This window comes from Scyliorhinus torazame, chromosome 10, assembly GCF_047496885.1.
Source record: "Scyliorhinus torazame isolate Kashiwa2021f chromosome 10, sScyTor2.1, whole genome shotgun sequence".
Classification (NCBI taxonomy): Eukaryota; Metazoa; Chordata; class Chondrichthyes; order Carcharhiniformes; family Scyliorhinidae; genus Scyliorhinus; species Scyliorhinus torazame.
This window is the reverse complement of record NC_092716.1, coordinates 1,934,693-1,962,680: the sequence shown is the minus strand read 5'-3', so window position 1 is coordinate 1,962,680 and position 27,988 is coordinate 1,934,693. Positions and strand designations below refer to the sequence as shown.

The 27,988-nt window shown below is 49.8% G+C and overlaps 1 protein-coding gene across 1 annotated transcript in view; it reads right to left on the bottom strand.

Moving 5' to 3' along the window:
• Window positions 1-27,988, bottom strand: part of galns (galactosamine (N-acetyl)-6-sulfatase) — a 142,809-nt gene that overhangs the window by 80,285 nt on the left and 34,536 nt on the right. Inside the window, exons 4-6 of the mRNA XM_072517730.1 lie at window positions 19,466-19,568; window positions 14,018-14,161; window positions 8,185-8,251 (exon numbers count right to left, since the gene is read on the bottom strand). Coding sequence (XP_072373831.1) covers window positions 8,185-8,251; window positions 14,018-14,161; window positions 19,466-19,568 — 314 coding nt within the window. The remainder of the gene's footprint in view (window positions 1-8,184; window positions 8,252-14,017; window positions 14,162-19,465; window positions 19,569-27,988) is intronic.

Below are 27,988 nucleotides of genomic sequence, written 5' to 3'. Positions count from 1 at the left end.
GAGAGTCCAGCCAACACGGACAGACCCTCACACTGACCGAGAGTCCAGTCTGCAGCCAACACGGACAGACCCTCACACTGACCGAGAGTCCAGTCTGCAGCCAGCACACACTGACCCTCACACTGACCGAGAGTCCAGTCTGCAGCCAGCACACACTGACCCTCACACTGACCGAGAGTCCAGCCAGCACGGACAGACCCTCACACTGACCGAGAGTCCAGCCAGCACACACTGACCCTCACACTGACCGAGAGTCCAGTCTGTAGCCAGCACGGACCGACCCTCACACTGACCGAGAGTCCAGCCAGCACGGACAGACCCTCACACTGACCGAGAGTCCAGCCAGCACACACTGACCCTCAGACTGACCGAGAGTCCAGCCAGCGTACACTGACCCTCACACTGACCGAGAGTCCAGTCTGCAGCCAGCACGGACAGACCCTCACACTGACCGAGAGTCCAGTCTGCAGCCAGCACGGACAGACCCTCACACTGACCGAGAGTCCAGCCAGCACGGACTGACCCTCACACTGACCGAGAGTCCAGCCAGCACGGACTGACCCTCACACTGACCGAGAGTCCAGTCTGCAGCCAGCACACACTGACCCTCACACTGACCGAGAGTCCAGTCTGCAGCCAGCGTACACTGACCTTCACACTGACCGAGAGTCCAGCCAGCACGGACAGACCCTCACACTGACCGAGAGTCCAGTCTGCAGCCAGCACACACTGACCCTCACACTGACCGAGAGTCCAGCCAGCACACACTGACCCTCACACTGACCGAGAGTCCAGTCTGCAGCCAGCACACACTGACCCTCACACTGACCGAGAGTCCAGTCTGCAGCCAGCACGGACCGACCCTCACACTGACCGAGAGTCCAGCCAGCACGGACTGACCCTCACACTGACCGAGAGTCCAGCCAGCACGGACAGACCCTCACACTGACCGAGAGTCCAGTCTGCAGCCAGCACGGACAGACCCTCACACTGACCGAGAGTCCAGTCTGCAGCCAGCACACACTGACCCTCACACTGACCGAGAGTCCAGCCAGCACGGACAGACCCTCACACTGACCGAGAGTCCAGCCAGCACGGACAGACCCTCACACTGACCGAGAGTCCAGCCCGCAGAGACTGACCCTCACACTGACCGAGAGTCCAGTCTGCAGCCAGCACGGACAGACCCTCACACTGACCGAGAGTCCAGCCAGCACACACTGACCCTCACACTGACCGAGAGTCCAGTCTGCAGCCAGTGTACACTGACCCTCACACTGACCGAGAGTCCAGCCAGCACGGACTGACCCTCACACTGACCGAGAGTCCAGTCTGCAGCCAGCACGGACAGACCCTCACACTGACCGAGAGTCCAGCCAGCACACACTGACCCTCACACTGACCGAGAGTCCAGTCTGCAGCCAGCACACACTGACCCTCACACTGACCGAGAGTCCAGTCTGCAGCCAGCACACACTGACCCTCACACTGACCGAGAGTCCAGTCTGCAGCCAGCGTACACTGACCTTCACACTGACCGAGAGTCCAGCCAGCACGGACAGACCCTCACACTGACCGAGAGTCCAGTCTGCAGCCAGCACACACTGACCCTCACACTGACCGAGAGTCCAGTCTGCAGCCAGCACACACTGACCCTCACACTGACCGAGAGTCCAGTCTGCAGCCAGCACGGACTGACCCTCACACTGACCGAGAGTCCAGCCAGCACGGACAGACCCTCACACTGACCGAGAGTCCAGTCTGCAGCCAGCACACACTGACCCTCATACTGACCGAGAGTCCAGTCTGCAGCCAGCACACACTGACCCTCACACTGACCGAGAGTCCAGTCTGCAGCCAGCACACACTGACCCTCACACTGACCGAGAGTCCAGTCTGCAGCCAGCACACACTGACCCTCACACTGACCGAGAGTCCAGCCAGCACGGACAGACCCTCACACTGACCGAGAGTCCAGCCAGCACGGACAGACCCTCACACTGACCGAGAGTCCAGCCAGCACGGACAGACCCTCACACTGACCGAGAGTCCAGCCAGCACGGACAGACCCTCACACTGACCGAGAGTCCAGCCAGCACACACTGACCCTCACACTGACCGAGAGTCCAGCCAGCACGGACAGACCCTCACACTGACCGAGAGTCCAGCCAGCACGGACTGACCCTCACACTGACCGAGAGTCCAGTCTGCAGCCAGCACGGACAGACCCTCACACTGACCGAGAGTCCAGTCTGCAGCCAGCAGAGACTGACCCTCACACTGACCGAGAGTCCAGTCTGCAGCCAGCACACACTGACCCTCACACTGACCGAGAGTCCAGCCAGCACGGACAGACCCTCACACTGACCGAGAGTCCAGTCTGCAGCCAGCACGGACAGACCCTCACACTGACCGAGAGTCCAGCCAGCACGGACAGACCCTCACACTGACCGAGAGTCCAGCCAGCACGGACAGACCCTCACACTGACCGAGAGTCCAGTCTGCAGCCAGCACGGACAGACCCTCACACTGACCGAGAGTCCAGTCTGCAGCCAGCGTACACTGACCCTCACACTGACCGAGAGTCCAGTCTGCAGCCAGCACGGACAGACCCTCACACTGACCGAGAGTCCAGCCAGCACGGACAGACCCTCACACTGACCGAGAGTCCAGTCTGCAGCCAGCACGGACTGACCCTCACACTGACCGAGAGTCCAGCCAGCACACACAGACCCTCACACTGACCGAGAGTCCAGCCAGCACGGACTGACCCTCACACTGACCGAGAGTCCAGTCTGCAGCCAGCACGGACTGACCCTCACACTGACCGAGAGTCCAGCCAGCACACACAGACCCTTTACACTGACCGAGAGTCCAGCCAGCACGGACTGACCCTCACACTGACCGAGAGTCCAGTCTGCAGCCAGCACGGACTGACCCTCACACTGACCGAGAGTCCAGTCTGCAGCCAGCACACACTGACCTTCACACTGACCGAGAGTCCAGCCAGCATGGACTGACCCTCACACTGACCGAGAGTCCAGTCTGCAGCCAGCACGGACAGACCCTCACACTGACCGAGAGTCCAGCCAGCACGGACAGACCCTCACACTGACCGAGAGTCCAGCCAGCACGGACAGACCCTCACACTGACCGAGAGTCCAGTCTGCAGCCAGCACGGACTGACCCTCACACTGACCGAGAGCCCAGTCTGCAGCCAGCGTACACTGACCCTCACACTGACCGAGAGTCCATACAGCACGGACTGACCCTCACACTGACCGAGAGTCCAGTCTGCAGCCAGCGTACACTGACCCTCACACTGACCGAGAGTCCAGTCTGCAGCCAACACGGACTGACCCTCACACTGACCGAGAGTCCAGTCTGTAGCCAACACGGACTGACTCTCACTCTGACCGAGAGTCCAGTCTGCAGCCAGCACACACTGACCCTCACACTGACCGAGAGTCCAGCCAGCACGGACTGACTCTCACTCTGACCGAGAGTCCAGTCTGCAGCCAGCGTACACTGACCCTCACACTGACCGAGAGTCCAGCCAGCACGGACTGACCCTCACACTGACCGAGAGTCCAGTCTGCAGCCAGCGTACACTGACCCTCACACTGACCGAGAGTCCAGTCTGCAGCCAGCGTACACTGACCCTCACACTGACCGAGAGTCCAGTCTGTAGAGACTGACCCTCACACTGGACCGAGTATCGTGACTATCCTCAGCACAAATCTCACTGTAACCTGATGTAATTTAGCATGTGCTGTATTAGTGAAGCGTTCAGATGGTGTGGTAAGGTTCTGTGCCAGTCTGAAACTCTCCTACAGTCACAGCACAAGAAAGGACAGGAGTCAACAGAAAACGCCACTCCCTCTTCCCAGTCTGCCCAAAACTGAAATTAAGATAAAGAGATTAAAACCGTGAACAGAAATCAAACAAGTATGCTCATGGGTATAAGGTCAATCAGGATTTTTTTTAGGCAAAAATATTAAAGGTTCGGGGACCTACACAAGGGGCGGGATTCTCCAACCCCCAGCCGGGTCGGAGAATCCCTGGGGGGTGGCGTGAATCTCGCCCTGCCGCTCCAATGCCGGCTGCCGTATTCTCCGTCGCGGTTTTCGGGCAGGGATCACGCCGCCCCTGGTGGGGGGTCGTTGGGAGCGGCCCCCCCCCAGAAATTCTCTGGGCCCCGATGGGCTGAGTGGCTGTCCGTTTTTGGCCAGTCCCGCCGGCGTGACATGGTCCATCACGGTGGGTCCTGGCTTGTAGGCCGGCTAGGTGAGAGGGGTGTGGGGGGATCGGCCCTGGGGGAGCCCCCACGGTGGCCTGGCCTGCGATCGGGGCCCACCGATCTGCGGGCGGGCCTGAGCAGTGGGGGCACAGAAGGTGAAAAATTTGAGGGAGAACTAGGGAATAGGGCCAGTATGGCTCTGATGAAGAGCAGACGGGGAGAAGTTGCTGAACACAGCGGGACTGGTGGCCTGAAGTGCATATGTTTTAATGCAAGAAGTATTACGGGTAAGGCAGGTGAACTTAGAGCTTGGATTAGTACTTGGAACTATGATATTGTTGCCATTACAGAGACCTGGTTGAGGGAAGGACGGGATTGGCAGCTAAACATTCGGATAGCACAATTGCTTCACAGCTCCAGGGTCCCAGGTTCGATTCCGGCTTGGGTCACTGTCTGTGCGGAGTCTGAACATCCTCCCCGTGTGTGCGTGGGTTTCTTCCGGGTGCTCCGGTTTCCTCCCACAGTCCAAAGATGTGCAGGTTAGGTGGATTGGCCATGATAAATTGCCCTTCGTGTCCAAAATTACCCTTAGTGTTGGGTGGGGTTACTGGGTTATGGGGATAGGGTGGAGGTGTTAACCTTGGGTAGGGTGCTCTTTCCAAGAGCCGGTGCAGACTCGATGGGCCAAATGGCCTCCTTCTGCACTGTAAATTCTATGATAATCTATGATTTAGATGTTTCAGGCGGAATAGAGGGGGATGTAAAAGGGGAGGCGGAGTTGCGCTACTGGTTAGGGAGAATATCACAGCTGTACTGCGGGAGGACACCTCATAGGGCAGCGAGGCTATATGGGTAGAGATCAGGAATAAGAAGGGTGCAGTCACAATGTTGGGGGTATACTACAGGCCTCCCAACAGCCAGCGGGAGATAGAGGAGCAGATAGATAGACAGATTTTGGAAAGGAGTAAAAGCAACAGGGTTGTTGTGATGGGAGACTTCAACTTCCCCAATATTGACTGGGACTCACTTAGTGCCAGGGGCGTAGACGGGGCAGAGTTTGTAAGGAGCATCCAGGATGGCTTCTTAAAATAATATGTAGATAGTCCAACTAGGGAAGGGGCTGTACTGGACCTGGTAATGGGGAATGAGCCCGGCCAGGTGGTAGAGGTTTCAGTAGGGGAGCATTTCGGGAACAGTGACCACAATTCAGTAAGTTTTAAAGTGCTGGTGGACAATTTAAGAGTGGTCCTAGGGTGAATGTGCTAAATTGGGGGAAGGCTAATTATAGCATTATTAGGTGGGAACTGAAGAACCTAGATTGGGGGCGGATGTTTGAGGGTAAATCAACATCTGACATGTAGGAGGCTTTCAAATGTCAGTTGAAAGGAATTCAGGACCGGCATGTTCCTGTGCGGAAGAAGAATACGGCAAATTTCAGGAACCTTGGATAACGAGAGATATTGTAGGCCTTGTCAAAAAGAGAAAGGAGGCTGGGAACAGACAAAGCCTGTGTGGAATATAAGGAAAGTAGGAAGGAACTTAAGCAAGGAGTAAGGAGGGCTAAAAGGGGTCACGAAAGGTAATTGGCAAATAGGGTTAAGGAAAATCCCAAGGCTTTTTCACATACATAAAAAGCAAGAGGGTAGCCAGGGAAAGGGTTGGCCCACTGAAGGACAGGCGAGGGAATCTATGTGTGGAGCCAGAGGAAATGGGGGAGGTACTAAATGAATACTTTGCATCAGTATTCAGAGAAGGAATTGGTGGATGTTGAGTCTGGAGAAGGGTGTGTAGATAGCCTGGGTCACATTGAGATCCAAAAAGACGAGGTGTTGGGTGTCTTGAAAAATATTACGGTGGATAAGCCCCCAGGGCCTGATGAGATCTGCCCCAGAATACTGAAGGAGGCTGGAGAGGAAATTGCTGAGGCCTTGACAGAAATCTTTGGATCCTCACTGTCTTCAAGGCCCGGAGGACTGGAGAATAGCCAATGTTGTTCCTCTGTTTAAGAAGGGTAGCAAGGATAATCCAGGGAACTACAGGCTGGTGAGCCTTACATCAGTGGAAGGGAAATTACTGGAGAGAATTCTTTGAGACAGGATCTACTCTATTTGGAAGCAAATGGACGTATTAGCGAGAGGCAGCACAGCTTTGTGAAGGGCAGGTCGTGTCTCACTAACTTGATGGGAGTTTTTCGAGGAGGTCACAAAAATGATTGATGCAGGTAGGGCAGTGGGTGTTGTCGATATGGACTTCAGTAATGCCTTTGACATGGTCCCTCATGGCAGACTGGTACAAAAGGTGAAGTCACACGGGATCAGGGGTGAGCTGGCAAGATGGATACAGAACTGGCTAGGTCATAGAAGGCAGAGAGTAGCAATGGAGGGATGCTTTTCTAATTGGAGGGCTGCGACCAGTGTTGTTCCGCAGGGATCAGTGCTGGGACCTTTGCTGTTTGTAGTATATATAAATGATTTGGAGGAAAATGTAACTGGTCTGATTAGTAAGTTTGCGGATGACACAAAGGTTGGTGGAATTGTGGATAGCGATGAGGACTGTCATCGGAATTTAGGTCAGTTGGAGACTTGGGTGGAGAGATGGCAAATGGAGTTTAATCCGGACAAATGTGAGGTAATGCATTTTGGAAGGTCTAATGCAGGTAGGGAATATACAGTGAATGGTAGAACCTTCAAGAGTATTGACAGTCAGAGAGATCTAGGTGTACAGGTCCACAGGTCACTGAAAGGGGCAACACAGGTGGAGAAGGTAGTCAAGAAGGCATACGGCATGTTTGCCTTCATTGGCCGGGGCATTGAGTATAAAAATTGGCAAGTCATGTTGCAGCTGTATAGAACCTTAGTTAGGCCACACTTGGAGTATAGTGTTCAATTCTGGTCGCCACACTACCAGAAGGATGTGGAGGCTTTAGAGAGGGTGCAGAAGAGATTTACCAGAATGTTGCCTGGTATGGAGGGCATTAGCTATGAGGAGCGATTGAATAAACTCGGTTTGTTCTCACTGGAACGACGGAGGTTGAGGGGCGACTTGATAGAGGTAACTAAATTATGAGGGGCATAGACAGAGTGGATAGTCAGAGGCTTTTCCCCAGGGTAGAGGGGTCAATTACTAGGGGGCATAGGTTTAAGGTGAGAGGGGCAAAGTTTAGAGTAGATGTACGAGGCACGTTTTTTACGCAGAGGGTAGTGGGTGCCTGGAACTCGCTACCGGAGGAGGTGGTGAAAGCAGGGACGATAGTGACATTTAAGGGGCATCTTGACAAATACATGAATAGGATGGGAATAGAGGGATTCGGACCCCGGAAGTGCAAGATTTTAGTTTAGTCGGGCAGTATGGTCGGCGCAGGCCTGGAGGGCCGAAGGGCCTGTTCTTGTGCTGTACTTTTCTTTGTTCTTTGTTCTTTGTTCTTTGTTCTTTGTTCACTACTTCCTTCCGCGCCGGCCTCTGTCGGGCTCTGCCATGGCCGGTGCGGAGAAGAACCCCCCTGCACATGTGCAGGAACACGCTGGCCGGTCTGCATATGCGTGGAACCAACTCGCGCCGGTTGCCTCCGGAGCCAACCCCTCCTAGCCCCTGGAAGTGCGGATGATTCCGCACCTTCCGGTCGGCCCGACGCCGGAGTGATTCGCACCGCTCTTGGTGCTGACGTCGGGCTACCCGGCCAGTTGCGGGAGGTGTGTTGAAAACCTGAACTTCCATTAACCTCATCCTGGCCGGAAGCATGTGCAGAAGGCCCCTGGAAATAAATCCAGCCTCACTAAAATCAGCAGCTCAGTAAAGGATCCAATCCCTGCTCCTGGCCTCCTACACCTTTTACAAACTGGGTGATATGTATATTTCTGAATCTCCCGCTCTGAAAACAACACCTTACCTGCATGTTATGGTCAGGTGGGAGGTCATCAGTAAACATGGTGATGTGGCTGAATTACCTGTAAATAGATCTGGGTGAGATTGGATTCTCCAGTTTTTAAGTCAATCTGAAACTCTTCGTAATACCTGTGTGAGAAGCACAGAAACCGAGCTATCTTCAATTAAAATAATAATAATCGCTTATTGTCACAAGTAGGCTTCAATGAAGTTACTGTGAAAAGCCCCTAGTCGCCACATTCCGGCGCCTGTCTGGAGAGGCCGGTACGGGAATTGAACCCGCGCTGCTGGTCTTGTTCTGCATTACACGTCAGCTGTTTAGCCCACTGTAAAATGGCTTCTGCATAAAATTGCATCAGTGCTCATTTCCCCACAGACCCGGAGAACATCACCAGGAGTGGAACTGTGGACAGATGAGTGAAGGGAGAGAGGTGAATAGGAAAGGAAGGGTGTGTATGGAGGGGGAAGGAGAGGATGGAGCAGACAGGACGGGAGGGTGAGGTCAAGAGGAGGAGTGGGGACAAAAACAAAGTTGTGGTTTCATAGCCTACTTTTAAAAAATGAACCATCTATTGTCAGGAACTTGTTAACTCCTTGTCCAATCCTCTGGAATTCCGGACCTCTTCATATTTTCACTGGCGACTGATTGGTCAAGAACTTCAGAATGTTCCGGAGAACACAGGCATGCCATTTTGTGAAGCGGGCTTAGTCCTCGGAGGCAGCAAAGCAGATCTCTCTCTCAGCTCTCAGCTTGGCAATTTAAGTTGGTTCCAGCCAGGTCTGTGGAAGTCCCTCCTGTTTAAAAGCCTGCAGGCAGTGGTCAGGTCTGTGAGAATTCTAAATCTCTGTTTGGGAAGGCTGGTGATGTAAAACACCCTTTCTATCAGCTAAGGCTGGCAATTAGTGTTCCTCCAGCCAGCCTGTGAATGATTCACTACTGGAGTAAAAGGCTGGGGAATTGAAACGGACTTTTCTCAACTGATGATCTGTGCTAAAGACCTTTCTCTCTGTAGTCAGTTCAACCTGCAGAAGGACCGAGTCCAGCTCCACCTGCAGGAAGAAGGGGTTGTTTAAAAACTCGTGAAATCCTCAGGTGAAGAATTCTAATATTACCTTAGTGGGTCTGAGTTAGTCTGTCAGAGGTCCGACAAATGCAAGTGACTCTCTGAAGGGAATTCTACCGCCTCCATGTTGTTTTAAATTTGTTTATGGGGCGTGGGCATCGCTGGCTGCACCAGCATTTATTGCCCATCCCTAATTGCCCTTGAGGGGGCAGTTCAGAGTCAACTACAATTCTGATTGAAGACAACCCTGAGGAAAAGTAAGCCAACCGAGGAGTTTGACACTTTGTGTCCTTGGAAGATTGCGGACCACAAAACCAAAACCTCAGCCGCAGGGATCCTCAAATCTCTCATACTTCTTAATCCCTGATATTTGTGAACCTTTCCTAACCCTTTCGCCATGTGTCTGTCTTGTGTGTGTCTAGGTGGAGGGTGGGACGGGGTTTTGGGAATAGTGAGACCGATTCCAAGACAAGAGCGAATCCTGAACTGGGCAAGGACTCGTGGTCCTGCAAATGGAAAGGGCCTACAATCCGCATATCCGGACATCGGGGCCAACCTGGGGCCAAGTCGGCCCTATTCAAGAACAAGGTGCGGTCCGGGATGCTGTACCTGGCAAGATTCTGGTTGACATACAACAATAAGGAGCACTATTTCAGCACTCGGGGAAATGCAGAGGAGTTCATCTGAAAGAATGGGCTGGGAAGACAGCAATGAGGGACACAAATGGATCATTGATAATGTCTTCTTTTTCTGAGGCAAACACCTGCACTCCCTGGGGGAGGGGGTACCAAAATGAGAAGGGGGGGGGGGGAGGAGATGAACAGGCGGAGGGTTGGGGAAGTCGCTCTGGGGGGGGAAGCCACAATACTGGTACGAGGAGAGGATGGAGCAGACCATCAGTTACCGAAAGGGAAGGTGTGGTGGGGACGACGACGACACAACACCAAGTCAGGGGGAAGAGGGGGCGGAATTAGGGGGCGAAGCCAACAAGGGCAGGGGGAAGGGCGGACGGTAAGGGCAGAGAGGCCCGAGGGGGAGGAAATTAGGGGAGGAGGAAGGTAGAATGCTGCTTGCAACAGGTCGCACGTGGAGGCGGCTGGAATAAAGAAGGCAGCCATCTTGGACGGCCCCCAGACAAAGGGAAACCCTGGAGTGCAGAGGCACACCACATGGTAAATACGGCTGACCCCACAGAAGGGTGGGGTCAGAAACCCCCCATCAGGATAGTCACCTGGAACGTTAGGGGGCTTAATAGCCCAGTGAACAGATCCAGAGTGTTCACCGAGCTGAATAGCCTAAGAGACAAACCTGAGGGCGAAGGACCGATTGAGGGTAAGAGCAAGCTGGATAGGACAGACGCACGAAGGGCAAGGGCAAGTGGGCTGGCCATAGTGTTCAGTAAGCGGACAACATGTACAGTGACGAATACGGTGACGGACCCTGGGGGCAGGGGGTGTAATGGTCAGCGGTGTCCTGGAAGGGGCACTGGTGGTAGTAGTGAATATATACGTCCCCAATTGGGATGACACAGACATTTATCAAAAAAGGCCATGGCAGAAATCCCCAACCTCGAATCCCACCGACTCATCATGGGGGAGGGCGGGGTGTAGAGAAAGGAGACGTCAACTGTATGCAGGACCCATGGTCCAACAAATCGAGCCCCAAATCGGGGAGGCAATCGGCCATGGTGAGGGAGCTGAGCGCCTTTATGGAGCAGATGCACGGGTGGGGGGGTTGGTGACCCATGGAGGTCACACACCCAAGGGAGAAAGAGGTCTCCTTCTTTTCCCAGGCCCACAAAGTATACTCCCGTATTGACTTCTTTGCAGTGGGGAAATTGGTGCTTCGAGGGGCGGAATACTCCACAACAGTAATCTCCGACCACGCTCCACACCACATGGATGAGAGGTTGGAGATGGGCCAGGCCCAGCCCCTCACAGGAAGGCTGGACACAGCCCTCCTCACCGACAGGCCATCGACGGATATGTAACCAGCAACCAGAACGGGGAGATCTCACCCTCCACATTCTGGGGTAAATAATAACATCCAGGGCACTCAGGGACAGGGAGGAGAGAGTGGCTAGGCAACAGTTTCATATAATTTACAGTGCAGAAGGAAGCCACTTGGCCTATCGAGTCTGCATCGGCTCTTGGAAAGAGCACCCTACCGAAGGTCAACACCTCCACCCTATCCCCACAACCCAGCAACCCCACTCAACACTAAGGGCAATTTTGGACACTTAGGGCAATTTATCACGGCCAATCCATCTAACCTGCACATCTTTGGACTGTGGGAGGAAACCGGAGCACCCGGAGGAAACCCACGCAGACGCGGGGAGGACGTGCAGACTCCGCACAGACAGTGACCCAACCGGAATCGAATCTGGGATCCTGGAGCTGTGAAGCAATTGTGCTAACCACTATGCTACCGTGCTGCCCCAAAGTTGATTGACTCCATGTTGGAGGACGATCAGCGGTACTCCACGGCCCCCACCATGGAACTACTGGCAGAGAGGAAAAACTTACAAATGGAATTTGATCTGCCCTCCACCGGGAAAGCAGTGAACCAGCTTGCCAAACATGGGAGGACCTTTTATGAACATGGAGACAAGGCCAGCCGTCTGCTGGCTCACTAGCTGAGAATGCAGGCAGCCACCAGGGAAATAGCACAGGTGAAAGACAGGAACGGCAAGCTGGTCACAGTGCCAGACAAAATCAGTGAGGCCTTTATGATTAAACTCCTAAGGCAGTTCGGAGCCTTCTCAGGTTACAAACTCCAGAATGGTTCAGTTATGTGGAGAGACTGCAGAAACTGGGATTGTTCTCCTCAGAGCAGGGAAGGTTAAAGAGAGATTTTATAGAGGTGTCCAAATTATCAGGGAGTAAATAGGAAGAAACCATTTCCTTTGGCAAATAGGTAAATGGAGGTCAAAGATTTAAAATAAAGGGCAAAAGAATAGAGGGGAAGTAAGGAGAAAGTTCTTCTTGTAAAGACTCGAAAGGATGGTGGAATCTGACTCCGTACGTACTTTCAAAAAGCAATTGGGCGCATAGTTGAAGAGAACAAATCTGCAGGGTTATGGGGAAAATGCTGAGAGTGGGACTCAATTGGACAGTTTTCAAAGAGGAGGTACAGTGTGACGGACACATAGCCTCACTCTGTGATGGAAGATTCTATGGAGGTCATTTTAACCACAAAAACAGGAGGATTGGGGTCAGGTGGAGTGTTCAAGTTTTAGTCTCTGCAGCACTGCTTGAGGGCCAAGAGAAAAGGAGAGTTTCCCCCCCACCTATCATTCTTCCTTGCCTGCCTTTGGAACCCCTGGATCCAAGTAACCTCCTTCGTGATTGGACACACTATCCCCACCAGATTGATGACAAGTCACAGCTTCCCCCTACCCCACAATCAAACAACATCTGCATTGTGAGTCAGTGAGCACCTTTGCCAAGATCTAGATTTCCCCCCCCACCCCTCACCATGCTCCCATTAATTTAGCCCCACAGGGAGCCAAATGAATCAACCAGGCTTCCAGCTGGGAAAATGTTTTAAAAATAAGACAAGAATCGAAACGTTTCCCTCCCCACTCACAAAACCTGCCCCACGCAATTCCCTCACATACTTTATCAGAGTGTACATTCCCAATTCCCTATCACTTTCCTGCAAACCCTTCCCCCTATTCCTGTTCCCCCTCTTCCTGCTTCATCTGATAAGGTTCCCCACGGTAGGCTATTGCAGAAAATACGGAGGCTGGGGATTGAGGGTGATTTAGAGATGTGGATCAGGAATTGGCTAGCTGAAAGAAGACAGAGGGTGGTGGTTGATGGGAAATGTTCAGAATGGAGTTCAGTTACAAGTGGCGTACCACAAGGATCTGTTCTGGGGCCGTTGCTGTTTGTCATTTTTATCAATGACCTAGAGGAAGGCGCAGAAGGGTGGGTGAGTAAATTTGCAGACGACACTAAAGTCGGTGGTGTTGTCGACAGTGAGGAAGGATGTAGCAGGTTACAGAGGGACATAGATAAGCTGCAGAGCTGGGCTGAGAGGTGGCAAATGGAGTTTAATGTAGAGAAGTGTGAGGTGATTCACTTTGGAAGGAATAACAGGAATGCGGAATATTTGGCTAATGGTAAAGTTCTTGGAAGTGTGGATGAGCAGAGGGATGGATCTAGGTGTCCATGTACATAGATCCCTGAAAGTTGCCACCCAGGTTGATAGGGTTGTGAAGAAGGCCTATGGAGTGTTGGCCTTTATTGGTAGAGGGATTGAGTTCCGGAGTCAGGAGGTCATGTTGCAGCTGTACAAAACTCTGGTACGGTCGCATTTGGAGTATTGCGTACACCGCAATATAGGAAGGACGTGGAGGCTTTGGAGCGGGTGCAGAGGAGATTTACCAGGATGTTGCCTGGTATGGAGGGAAAATCTTATGAGGAAAGGCTGATGGACTTGAGGTTGTTTTCGTTGGAGAGAAGAAGGTTAAGAGGAGACTTAATAGAGGCATACAAAATGATCAGGGGGTTAGATAGGGTGGACAGTGAGAGCCTTCTCCCACGGATGGAAATGGCTGGCACGAGGGGACATAGCTTTAAACTGAGGGGTAATAGATATAGGACAGAGGTCAGAGGTAGGTTCTTTACGCAAAGAGTGGTGAGGCCGTGGAATGCCCTACTTGCTACAGTAGTGAACTCGCCAACACTGAGGGCATTTAAAAGTTTATTGGATAAACATATGGATGATAATGGCATAGTGTAGGTTGGCTTTTGTTTCGGTGCAACATCGTGGGCCAAAGGGCCTGTACTGCGCTGTATTGTTCTATGTTCTATCTGCACTGTACCTGCCAACCATCTCTGAGTTGTTGTAGACTGGAATGTTGGGTTTGTCCTTGTTGTTATACGGTCCAAAGTGACAGTTTGGAGCCCCAAACCATTCATCGAATCCATGCCTGAGGGGGTGGAATTGGGCTTGATGTCCCAAGTGCCTGTGGGAGAAGGAGAGGAAGAGTCAGACTGCAAATGTTTGCAAATTCAAACACGAGCCCCAGGGGGTGTGTCCCAGGTGGATGATGCCACGGCAATGGATCATAGACCCGAATTACTTACGGACGTATTGAACTTTTAAGTAAGACATATGTTTTTTTAAAAAGACATAAAAGCAACCACTGGCTGAGACTGCAAAGTAACCGAACCATGAGGTGGAAATTCCATTGTGGATTACACTTGACCAACTAGTCCAGAGAGAACAGAATGTCACACCTTTTTCCGACAGAGTCAAAGGAAAAGTCACTTAAATCTACCTTGATCTAAAAGCAGGTGGGGGAGGGGAGTCAATTCAGGACAGTTTAAAAAGAGCAACTTGTAAACTCACTCCCAGTGAGTTCTCCCAGTGAGCCAGAGAAGACAGAGCCAGGAGTGAGACACAGCTAAGAGTGAGTTTGGGAATTTGAATCTAGGTGGGAATTCAAAGCTGGGTGGGGAGGAAGTGCTTTTTATCCCTGGTAAGTGACTGGTAAGTAGTGTTTCTGTTTCTTTTCATTGGGATATTTATTTATTTTTTCTTTGTTGTTTTTTTTGTTGAAATTGTAGTTGTTGAAGTTAACCGAAGGTTTAAGACATGGCAGGAGATCTCAGACCCGTGTCATGCTCCTCGTATGCGATGTGGGAGCTCAGGGACACGTCCACTGTCCCTGGCTCCTTCACATGCAAGAAGTGTGTCCAGTTGCAGCTCCTGTTAGACCGCTTGACGGCTCTGGAGCTGCGGATGGACTCACTTTGGAGCATCCGCGATGCTGAGGACGTCGTGGATAGCACGTTTAGCGAGTTGGTCACACCGCAGGTGAAAGGTACTGAGGGAGATAGAAAATGGGTGACCAAAAGACAGAGCAAGAGTAGGAAGGCAGTGCAGGTGTCCTCTGCGGTCATCTCCCTGCAAAACAGATATACCGCTTTGGATACTGTTGAGGGAGATGGCTCACCAGGGAAAGGCAGCAGCAGCCAGGTTCATGGCACCGTGGCTGGCTCTGCTGCGCAGCTGGGCAGGAAGAAGAATGGCAGGGCTATAGTGATAGGGGACTCAATTGTAAGGGGAATAGACAGGCGTTTCTGCGGACGCAATCGAGACTCCAGGATGGTATGTTGCCTCCCTGGTGCAAGGGTCAAGGATGTCTCGGAGCGGCTGCAGGGCATTCTGGAGGGGGAGGGTGAACAGCCAGCTGTCGTGATGCATATAGGCACCAACGATATAGGTAAAAAACAGGATGAGGTCCTACAAGCTGAATTTAGTGAGCTAGGAGTTAAACTAAAAAGTAGGACCTCAAAGGTAGTAATCTCAGGATTGCTACCAGTGCCACGAGCTAGTCAGAGTAGGAATGTCAGGATAGAGAGGATGAATGCGTGGCTCGAGAGATGGTGCAAGAGGGAGGGATTCAAATTCCTGGGACATTGGAACCGGTTCTGGGGGAGGTGGGACCAGTACAAACCGGACGGTCTGCACCTGGGCAGGACTGGAACCGATGTCCGAGGGGTTTTTTTGCTAGAGCTGTTGGGGAGAGTTTAAACTAATGTGGCAGGGGGATGGGAACCGATGCAGGAAGTTGGAAGGTAGTAAAACAGGGACAGAAATAAAAGGCAGTAAGGGGGAAAGTGTAAGGCAGAGAAGCCATAGTCAAAAATCAAAAAGGGTGACAGTACAAGGTACAGTGACTGAGTGGAGCACAGTGAATAGGACCAGGAATACTAAAAGGAATAAAACGGGAAGTGAAAACATTAATGGTAAGTGACGCGGCAGGTTGTTACAGGAAGATATGGGTTCAACGACAAGGAAAATTAGGAGAAAGGTTAAGAGGAAATATAACTTTGGAGAGGTTACTGATCGAGGTGTTAAGATTCAGAACAGAGGTAAAAAAGCCAACATAAGTGTACTTTACCTGAATGCTCGTAGTATTCGGAATAAGGTAAATGAGTTGATGGCGCAAATCATCGTGAATGACTATGATTTAGTGGCCATTACTGAAACATGGTTAAAGGATGGTCACGACTGGGAGTTAAATATCCAAGGGTATCAAACTTTTCGGAAGGACAGAGTGGATGGTAAGGGAGGTGGTGTAGCTCTGTTATTTAAGGATGACATCCGGGCAACATTAAGGGATGACATCGGTGCTATGGAGGATAAGGTTGAATCCATTTGGGTGGAAATCAGGAATAGTAAGGTGAAAAAGTAATCTATAGGCCACCAAATAGTAACATTATGGTGGGGCAGGCAATAAACAAAGAAATAACAGATGCATGTAGAAATGGTACAGCAGTTATCATGGGGGATTTTAATATGCATGTTGATTGGTTTAACCAGGTCGGTCAAGGCAGCCTTGAGGAGGAGTTTATAGAATGTATCCACGATAGTTTCCTAGAACGGTATGTAATGGAACCTACGAGGGAACAAGCGGTCCTAGATCTGGTCCTGTGTAATGAGACAGGGTTGATTCAGGATCTCATAGTTAGGGATCCTCTCGGAAGGAGCGATCACAATATGGTGGAATTTAAAATACAGATGGAGGGTGAGAAGGTAAAATCAAGCACTAGTGTTTTGAGCTTAAACAAAGGAGATTACAATGGGATGAGAGAAGAACTAGCTAAAGTAGACTGGGAGCAAAGACTTTATAGTGAAACAGTTGAGGAACAGTGGAGAACATTCCAAGTGATTTTTCACAGTGCTCAGCAAAGGTTTATACCAACAAAAAGGAAGGACGGTAAAAAGAGGGAAAATCGACCGTGGATATCTAAGGAAATAAGGGAGAGTATCAAACTGAAGGAAAAAACATACAAAGTAGCAAAGATCAGTGGGAGACTAGAGGACTGGGAAATCTTTAGGGGGCAACAGAAAGCTACTAAAAAAGCTATAAAGAAGAGTAAGATAGATTATGAGAGTAAACTTGCTCAGAATATAAAAACAGATAGTAAAGGTTTCTACAAATATATAAAACAAAAAAGAGTGGCTAAGGTAAATATTGGTCCTTTAGAGGATGAGAAGGGAGATTTAATAATGGGAGATGAGGAAATGGCTGAGTAACTGAACAGGTTTTTTGGGTCGGTCTTCACAGTGGAAGACACAAATAACATGCCAGTGACTGATGGAAATGAGGCTATGACAGGTGAGGACCTTGAGAGGATTGTTATCACCAAGGAGGTAGTGATGGGCAAGCTAATGGGGCTAAAGGTAGACAAGTCTCAATTCTCCTGGACCTGATGGAATGCATCCCAGAGTGCTAAAAGAAATGGCATGGGAAATTGCAAATGCACTAGTGATAATTTACCAAAATTCACTAGACTCTGGGGTGGTCCGGGCGGATTGGAAATTAGCAAACGTGACACCACTGTTTAAAAAAGGAGGTAGGCAGAAAGCGGGTAATTATAGGCCAGTGAGCTTAACTTCGGTAGTAGGGAAGATGCTGGAATCTAGCATCAAGGAAGAAATAGCGAGGCATCTGGATGGAAATTGTCCCATTGGGCAGACGCAGCATGGGTTCATAAAGGGCAGGTCGTGCCTAACTAATTTAGTGGAATTTTTTGAGGACATTAACAGTGCGGTAGATAACGGGGAGCAAATGGATGTGGTATATCTGGATTTCCAGAAAGCCTTTGACAAGGTGCCACACAAAAGGTTGTTGCATAAGATAAAGATGCATGGCATTAAGGGGAGAGTGGTAGCATGGATAGAGGATTGGTTAAGTAATAGAAAGCAAAGAGTGGGGATTAATAGGTGTTTCTCTGGTTGGCAATCAGTAGCTAGTTGTGTCCCTCAGGGATCAGTGTTGGGCCCACAACTGTTCACAATTTACATAGATGATTTGGAGTTGGGGACCAAGGGCAATGTGTCCAAGTTTGCAGACGACACTAAGATAAGTGGTAAAGCAAAAAGTGCAGAGGATACTGGAAGTCTGCAGAGGGATTTGGATAGGCTAAGTGAATGGGCTAGGGTCTGGCAGATGGAATACAATGTTGACAAATGTGAGGTTATCCATCTTGGTAGGAATAACAGCAAAAGGGATTATTATTTAAATGATAAAATATTAAAACATGCTGCTGTGCAGAGAGACCTGGGTGTGCTAGTGCATGAGTCGCAAAAAGCTAGTTTACAGGTGCAACAGGTGATTAAGAAGGCAAATGGAATTTTGTCCTTCATTGCTAGAGGGATGTAGTTTAAGACTAGGGAGGTTCTGCTGCAATTGTATAAGGTGTTAGTGAGGCCACACCTGGAGTAATGTGTTCAGTTTTGGTCTCCTTACTTGAGGCAGGACGTACTGGCACTGGAGGGTGTGCAGAGGAGATTCATTAGGTTAATCCCAGAGCTGAAGGGGTTGGATTACGAGGAGAGGTTGAGTAGACTGGGACTGTACTCGTTGGAATTTAGAAGGATGAGGGGGGATCTTATAGAAACATATAAGATTATGAAGGGAATAGATAGGATAGATGCGGGCAGGTTGTTTCCACTGGCGGGTGAAAGCAGAACTAGGGGGCATAGCCTCAAAACAAGGGGAAGTAGATTTAGGACTGAGTTTAGGAGGAACTTCTTCACCCAAAGGGTTGTGAATCTCTGGAATTCCTTGCCCAGTGAAGCAGTAGAGGCCCCTTCATGAAATGTTTTTAAGATAAAGATAGATAGTTTTTTTGAAGAATAAAGGGATTAAGGGTTATGGTGTTTGGGCCGGAAAGTGGAGCTGAGTCCACAAAAGATCAGCCATGATCTCATTGAATGGTGGAGCAGGCTCGAGGGGCCGTATGGCCTACTCCTGCTCCTAGTTCTTATGTTCTTATGCAATGGAAAGATTTAAATGAAATGAAAATCGCTTAAAGTCACAAGTAGGCTTCAAATGAAGTTACTGTGAAAAGCCCCTAGTCGCCACATTCCGGTGCCTGTTCGGGGAGGCTGGCACGGGAATTTAACGCGCTGCTTGCCTGCCCTGGTCTGCTTTCAAAGCCAGCGATTTAGCCCTGTGCTAAACCAGTCCCTCACTGTAATCTTCTGCGGTTACAGAGATAATGGAGGCTGATTACCACCACATCCACGAGGCATCCCTGTGCTCGCAGGTAATGAAGTCTCTCTGTCTCAGTCTCCGATTGCTGAAGAGCAGGGGGGTGGGGGGGCGAGTTAATTTGTTCGCTCTTTCAAAGAGTTGGCACTGGTATGATGGACTGAATGGCCTCTTATCATTCTATGATTCTAAGTTCATATTTATATTTAATCCTGCAAACACTTCATAAAGAACACTGTTGATTTGAAGTTAACGAACCACTTCCCGACGATTTTGCTGGAATATCCTGCCTTCCGCAAGAGTTCTGGCAAAAGGATCTCCGAACTGGGAATTCCTCCCACAATCTCCTGTGGTGTGTAAGCTGCAGAGAAAGGGAGTGGTGTTACTCACATGCAAGGTTTTATTTAAAATATATATATTTTTATTGAAAAGCTTTTAATTTATAATATAAGGTTACAGTATAAAAAGAACATAGTCAAAAGTTAAGAACATATCCAAACCTAATCCTCCAACAATGAACTAACCCCCCCCTAACAACTAACAGTGACTAACTCTGAAAAAGGAAATGAATGGCTTCCATCTCAGGTAGAACCCTTCTACTGAACCCCGAATGGTGTATTTGACCTTCTCCAAATATAGACACTCCATGAGGCCATCCAACCAGGCCGGGGCACTGGGTGGGGTAGGAGACCTCCTCCCAAGCAGAACCAGCCTCTGGGCTATTAACGGGGCAAAGGCGAGGGCATCCACCTTCACCCCCGCCGGCAGCACCGGCGAGTCCGATACCCCGAAAAATGGCCCCATTGGCCACGGCTCCAGTTCGACATTCAGAATCTTTGACATGGTGTTAAAGAAGGAGTCCCAAAAGCTTAACAACTTGGGACATGAGGCCAAAGATAAAATGCTGGAAAATCTCAGCAGGTCTAGGGAGAGAAAGGAGCTAACGTTTCGAGTCCAGACGACCCTTTGTCAAAGAACATATGATTAGCCGGTCCCCAGAACACCGCTCACAGCTGTCATCCACCCCTGAAAAAAATTCACTCATCCAGGATGAGCCCAATGTATCAATCTGATCAGAGGCGGACCTGGAGTTTAGCCTGCAAAGAGCCTTGCTCCACACCTCCTCATCCAGGATAGGACCCAATTCACCCTCCCACTTTGTCTTCACCATATCCCAACAGAGCCGACTCCGCTGATAGGATCTGGCCATAAATACTCCCACCAGATGTGGCCAAAGATAAAATCCTCTTCAACAAAGAGGACGGGGTGTCAAGGGAAATGAAGGAAAAATCTTTCGCAGAAAATCACGAATCTGTAAATATCAAAACAAATTGGTCCCCGGAAGTTGAAATTTACTGAGAGCTCCTCAAAACTGGCAAACTGTCCCTCCACAAACAAGTCCCAAAACCTTTCCAGGCCCTTCCCCTCCCATGACCTAAATGCCGAGTCTAAACTCTCCACACAAAGATGGTCACCACGGATGGGTCAAACAATGACATGGAGCTAAATTTAAAATATCTGAATTGCTTCCAGATCCTCAGGGTGAACACCACAATTGGGTTTGAAAAAAATATCTCGGAGAGAAGGGAAGCAAGGCAGTTACTGAGGCACCAAAACTAGAGCCCCGACAAGAACCCATCTCCAGTTGCCCCCATACGGAGCTCAGATCACTAAGCCACCCAGAATTTTCTGAATAATGGCAACCCAATAATAAAATAATGACACGTGCAAAGCTAACCCACCTGCCTGTCTATCCCTCTGGAGAAACACCCTACGGATCCTTGGGGTCTGGCCCGCCCAAATAAAAGAGGAAACTAACTTGTTAAGTCTAACATAAAAGGATTTAGTGAGACACTGAAAAAGAAATAAAAGCCTCGGGAGGACATTCATTTTAATAGTATGGACCCTGCCCGCCCCCTGCCCGCCCCCTGCCCGCCAAGGTCAAGAGGAGGTTATCCCACTTTTGCTAGTCAGATTTGACCCTATCCACCAGACTAGCAATTAAATTCACAGATTAAATTTATGAAGCGAGGCCAAATCATGGGCCACTCGGATACCCAGATAGAACAAACAACAAACAAACAAAGAACAAAGAAATGTACAGCACAGGAACAGGCCCTTCGGCCCTCCAAGCCCGTGCCGACCATGCTGCCCGACTAAACTACAATCTTCTACACTTCCTGGGTCCGTATCCCTCTATTCCCATCCTATTCATGTATTTGTCAAGATGCCCCTTAAATGTCACTATCGTCCCTGCTTCCACCACCACCTCCGGTAGCGAGTTCCAGGCGCCCACTACCCTCTGTGTAAAAAACTTGCCTCGTACATCTCCTCTAAACCTTGCCCCACGCACCTTAAACCTATGCCCCCTAGTAATTGACCCCTCTACCCTGGGGAAAAGCCTCTGACTATCCACTCTGTCTATGCCCCTCATAATTCTGTAGACCTCTATCATGTCGCCCCTCAACCTCCATCGTTCCAGTGAGAACAAACCGAGTTTATTCAACCGCTCCTCATAGCTAATGCCCTCCATATCAGGCAACATTCTGGTAAATCTCTTCTGCACCCTCTCTAAAGCCTCCACATCCTTCTGGTAGTGTAGCGACCAGAATTGAACACTATACTCCAAGTGTGGCCTAACTAAGGTTCTATACAGCTGCAACATTACTTGCCAATTCTTATACTCAATGCCCCGGCCAATGAAGGCAAGCATGCCGTATGCCTTCTTGACTACCTTCTCCACCTGTGTTGCCCCTTTCAGTGACCTGTGGACCTGTACTCCTAGATCTCTCTGACTTTCAATAGTCTTGAGGGTTCTACCATTCACTGTATATTCCCTACCTGCATTAGACCTACCAAAATGCATTACCTCACATTTGTCCGGATTAAACTCCATCTGCCATCTCTCCGCCCAAGTGTCCAAACAATATAAATCCTGCTGTATCCTCTGACAGTCCTCATCGCTATCCGCAATTCCACCAACCTTTGTGTCGTCTGCAAACTTACTAATCAGATCAGTTACATTTTCCTCCAAATCATTTATATATACTACAAACAGCGAAGGTCCCAGCACTGATCCCTGCGGAACAACACTGGTCACAGCCCTCCAATTAGATAACAAAAGGTAGATCTGGAAAGGTGTAAACGTAACTTCCCCAACCAAAGAGAGAATGGTGGAAAATCTCAGCAGGTCTGGCAGCATCTGCAGGGAGAGAAAAAGTTAACATCCCTAGATTGGCTCCTCTCCCCCCCGAGGATTAACCGGGAAGTACTAGTTCTAATCCAAATTCAACTTCTACTCAGAGAAGGAGCCAAATTCTCCTAATTAGCTTCATTATCTCATCCATGGTGGAGACTGAGTCCGTAATATAAGAAGCAGATCATCTGTGTACAAGGACATCCTATGTTCCCAGCCTCTCTGACTTATCCCCTTCCACCTATTGGCTATGGCCTATGGTTCAACACTGAAGCAAATGAAGCTGAGACAGTGGACATCCCCGTCTGATACTTTGTTCAGCAAGAAACACTCTGAGCTCAATGCATTAATGCGGACACCATCCAAGGGGACCCAATACAGGAACCGAACCCAAGATATGAACTTTTGCCTCAAACTAAACCTCCCAAGGATCTGAGATATACCCACTCCACACTATCAAATGCTTTATGCTTTTTCGGTGTCCATGGATACAATCACATCTGGTTAAAGCACAGGAGGGAGGAAAGAACTACATTCAGCCTACGTATAATGGCTGACAATTGCCAACCCTTAACAGAGCCTGTCTGGTCTTCCCCGATAACCTCTGGGAGGCAGGGCTCCAATCACATCGCCAGTGTGGATGAGCAGAGAGATCTCGGTGTCCATGTACATAGATCCCTGAAAGTTGCCACTCAGGTTGAGAGGGTTGTTAAGAAGGCGTACGGTGTGTTAGCTTTTATTGGTAGAGGGATTGAGTTTCGGAGCCATGAGGTCATGTTGCAGCTGTACAAAACTCTGGTGCGGCCGCATTTGGAGTATTGCGTGCAATTCTGGTCGCCGCATTATAGGAAGGATGTGGAAGCATTGGAAAGGGTGCACAGGAGATTTACCAGAATGTTGCCTGGTATGGAGGGAAGATCTTATGAGGAAAGGCTGAGGGACTTGAGGCTGTTTTCGTTAGAGAGAAAAAGGTTAAGAGGTGACTTAATTGAGGCATACAAGATGATCAGAGGATTAGATAGGCTGGACAGTGAGAGCCTTTTTCCTCAGCTGGTGATGTCTAGCACGAGGGGACATAGCTTTAAATTGAGGGGAGATAGATATAGGACAGATGTCAGAGGTAGGTTCTTTACTCAGAGAGTAGTAAGGGTGTGGAATGCCCTGCCTGCAACAGTAGTGGACTCGCCAACACTAAGGACATTCAAATGATCATTGGATAGACATGGACGATAAGGGAATAGTGTAGATGGGCTTTAGAGTGGTTTCACAGGTCGGCGCAACATCGAGGGCTGAAGGGCCTGTACTGCGCTGTTATGTTCTATGTTCTAACACCTTTGCAAGTAATTTAGCGTCATAGTTCAAAAGTGATCGGGTCGATACGACCCACATTCCGCAGGGTCCTTGTCCTTCTTCAGCATCACAGAAATAGAAGCCCATGTGAGTGTAATGGGCAACGAACCCCATGAAAAGGAATCAGTGAACTTGTCCAATATTAACGGAATCAACTGACCCGCAAACTTCTTGGAGAACTCAATGGGAAATCCATCAGGGCCGGGAGCTTTGCCTGACTGCATTAACCCAACAGTATTCGAAATGTCCTCAGGTCTCGACAGTGATTCCGACTCCTCCCGCCTTTCCCTCTTCACCATTGGGAAGGACAACCCATTTAAAAGCTCCGCCAGGACCGAACTATCCTCCGGGGGCTCCGATCTATAAAGATCCCTATAGAATGCTTCGAAAGCTGCACTGACTTTAAACAGGGCAGAAACAAAGAACAAAGAACAAAGAACAAAGAAATGTACAGCACAGGAACAGGCCCTTCGGCCCTCCAAGCCCGTGCCGACCATGCTGCCCGACTAAACTACAATCATCTACACTTCCTGGGTCCGTATCCTTCTATTCCCATCCTATTCATATATTTGTCAAGATGCCCCTTAAATGTCACTATCATCCCTGCTTCCACCACCTCCTCCGGTAGCGAGTTCCAGGCACCCACTACCCTCTGTGTAAAAAACTTGCCTCGTACATCTACTCTAAACCTTGCCCCTCTCACCTTAAACCTATGCCCCCTAGTAATTGACCCCTCTACCCTGGGGAAAAGCCTCTGACTATCCACTCTGTCTATGCCCCTCATAATTTTGTATACCTCTATCAGGTCTCCCCTCAACCTCCTTCGTTCCAGTGAGAACAAACCGAGTTTATTCAACCGCTCCTCATAGCTAATGCCCTCCATACCAGGCAACATTCTGGTAAATCTCTTCTGCACCCTCTCTAAAGCCTCCACATCCTTCTGGTAGTGTGGCGACCAGAATTGAACACTATACTCCAAGTGTGGCCTAACTAAGGTTCTATACAGCTGCAACATGACTTGCCAATTCTTATACTCAATGCCCCGGCCAATGAAGGCAAGCATGCCGTATGCCTTCTTGACTACCTTCTCCACCTGTGTTGCCCCTTTCAATGACCTGTGGACCTGTACTCCTAGATCTCTTTGACTTTCAATACTCTTGAGGGTTCTACCATTCACTGTATATTCCCTACCTGCATTAGACCTTCCAAAATGCATTACCTCACATTTGTCCGGATTAAACTCCATCTGCCATCTCTCCGCCCAAGTCTCCAGACAATCTAAATCCTGCTGTATCCTCCGACAGTCCTCATCGCTATCCGCAATTCCACCAACCTTTGTGTCGTCTGCAAACTTACTAATCAGACCAGTTACATTTTCCTCCAAATCATTTATATATACTACAAAGAGCAAAGGTCCCAGCACTGATCCCTGTGGAACACCACTGGTCACAGCCCTCCAATTAGAAAAGCATCCCTCCCTTGCTACTCTCTGCGTTCGATGGCCTAGCCAGTTCTGTATCCACCTTGCCAGCTCACCCCTGATCCCGTGTGACTTCACCTTTTGTACTAGTCTACCATGAGGGACCTTGTCAAAGGCCTTACTGAAGTCCATATAGACAACATCTACAGCCCTACCTGCATCAATCATCTTAGTGACCTCCTCGAAAAACTCTATCAAGTTAGTGAGACACGACCTCCCCTTCACAAAACCGTGCTGCCTCTCACTAATACGTCCATTTGCTTCCAAATGGGAGTAGATCCTGTCTCGAAGAATTCTCTCCAGTAATTTCCCTACCACTGAAGTAAGGCTCACCGGCCTGTAGTTCCCGGGATTATCCTTGCTACCCTTCTTAAACAGAGGAACAACATTGGCTATTCTCCAGTCCTCCGGGACATCCCCTGAAGACAGCGAGGATCCAAAGATTTCTGTCAAGGCCTCAGCAATTTCCTCTCCAGCCTCCTTCAGTATTCTGGGGTAGATCCCATCAGGCCCTGGGGACTTATCTACCTTAATATTTTTTAAGACACCCAACACCTCGTCTTTTTGGATCACAATGTGAACCAGGCTATCTACACCCCCTTCTCCAGACTCTACCAATTCCTTCTCTTTGGTGAATACTGATGCAAAGTATTCATTTAGTACCTCGCCCATTTCCTCTGGCTCCACACATAGATTCCCTTGCCTATCCTTCAGTGGGCCAACCCTTTCCCTGGCTACCCTCTTGCTTTTTATGTACGCGTAAAAAGCCTTGGGATTTTCCTTAACCCTATTTGCCAATGACTTTTCGTGACCCCTTCTAGCCCTCCTGACTCCTTGCTTAAGTTCCTTCCTACTTTCCTTATATTCCACGCAGGCTTCGTCTGTTCCCAGCCTTTTAGCCCTGACAAATGCCTCCTTTTTCTTTTTGACGAGGCCTACAATATCACTCGTCATCCAAGGTTCTCGAAAATTGCCGTATTTATCTTTCTTCCTCACAGGAACATGCCGGTCCTGTATTCCTTTCAACTGCCACTTGAAAGCCTCCCACATGTCAGATGTTGATTTGCCCTCAAACAGCCGCCCCCAATCTAGGTTCTTCAGTTCCCGCCTAATATTGTTATAATTAGCCTTCCCCCAATTTAGCACATTCATCCTCGGACCACTCTTATCCTTGTCCACCAGTACTTTAAAACTTACTGAATTGTGGTCACTGTTACCGAAATGCTCCCCTACTGAAACATCTACCACCTGGCCGGGCTCATTCCCCAATACCAGGTCCAGTACCGCCCCTTCCCTAGTTGGACTGTCTACATATTGTTTTAAGAAGCCCTCCTGGATGCTCCTTACAAACTCCGCCCCGTCTAAGCCCCTGGCACTAAGTGAGTCCCAGTCAATATTGGGGAAGTTGAAGTCTCCCATCACCACAACCCTGTTGTTTTTACTCTTTTCCAAAATCTGTCTACCTATCTGCTCCTCTATCTCCCGCTGGCTGTTGGGAGGCCTGTAGTATACCCCCAACATTGTGACTGCACCCTTCTTATTCCTGATCTCTACCCATATAGCCTCACTGCCCTCTGAGGTGTCCTCTCGCAGTACAGCTGTGATATTCTCCCGAACAAGTAGCGCAACTCCACCTCCCCTTTTACATCCCCCTCTATCCCGCCTGAAACATCTAAATCCTGGAACGTTTGGCTGCCAATCCTGCCCTTCCCTCAACCAGGTCTCTGTAATGGCAACAACATCATAGTTCCAAGTACTAATCCAAGCTCTAAGTTCATCTGCCTTACCCGTAATGCTCCTTGCATTAAAACATATGCACTTCAGGCCACCAGACCCGCTGTGTTCAGCAACTTCTCCCTGTCTGCCCCAGCCTCAGAGCCACACTGTCCCTATTCCCTAGTTCTCCCTCAATGCTCTCACCTTCTGACCTATTGCTCCCGTGCCCACCCCCCTGCCATACTAGTTTAAACCCTCCCATGTGACACTAGCAAACCTCGCGGCCAGGATATTTATGCCTCTCCGGTTTAGATGCAACCCGTCCTTCTTATACAGGTCACACCTGCCCCGGAAGAGCTCCCAGTGGTCCAGATAATGGAAACCCTCCCTCCTACACCAGCTGTTTAGCCACGTGTTTAGCTGCTCTATCTTCCTATTTCTAGCCTCACTGGCACGTGGCACAGGGAGTAATCCGGAGATTACAACCCTCGAGGTCCTGTCTTTTAACTTTCTGCCTAGCTCCCTGAACTCCTGCTGCAGGACCTCATGCCCCTTCCTGCCTATGTCGTTAGTACCAATATGTACAACGACCTCTGCCTGTTTGCCCTCCCCCTTCAGGATGCCCTCTACCCGTTCGGAGACATCCTGGACCCTGGCACCAGGGAGGCAACATACCATCCTGGAGTCTCTTTCACGTCCACAGAAGCGCCTATCTGTGCCCCTGACTATAGAGTCCCCTATTACTATTACTCTTCTGCGCTTTGACCCTCCCTTCTGAACATCAGAGCCAGCCGTGGTGCCACTGCTCTGGCTGCTGCTGTTTTCCCCTGATAGGCTATCCCCCCCCGACAGTATCCAAAGGGGTATATCTGTTCGAGAGGGGGACAACCACAGGGGATTCCTGCACTGACTGCCTGCCCTTTCTGGTGGTCACCCATTTCTCTGCCTGCACCTTGGATGTGACCACATTTACATAACTGCGATCTATGACGCTTTCCGCCACCTGCATGCTCCTAAGTGCATCCAATTGCTGCTCCAA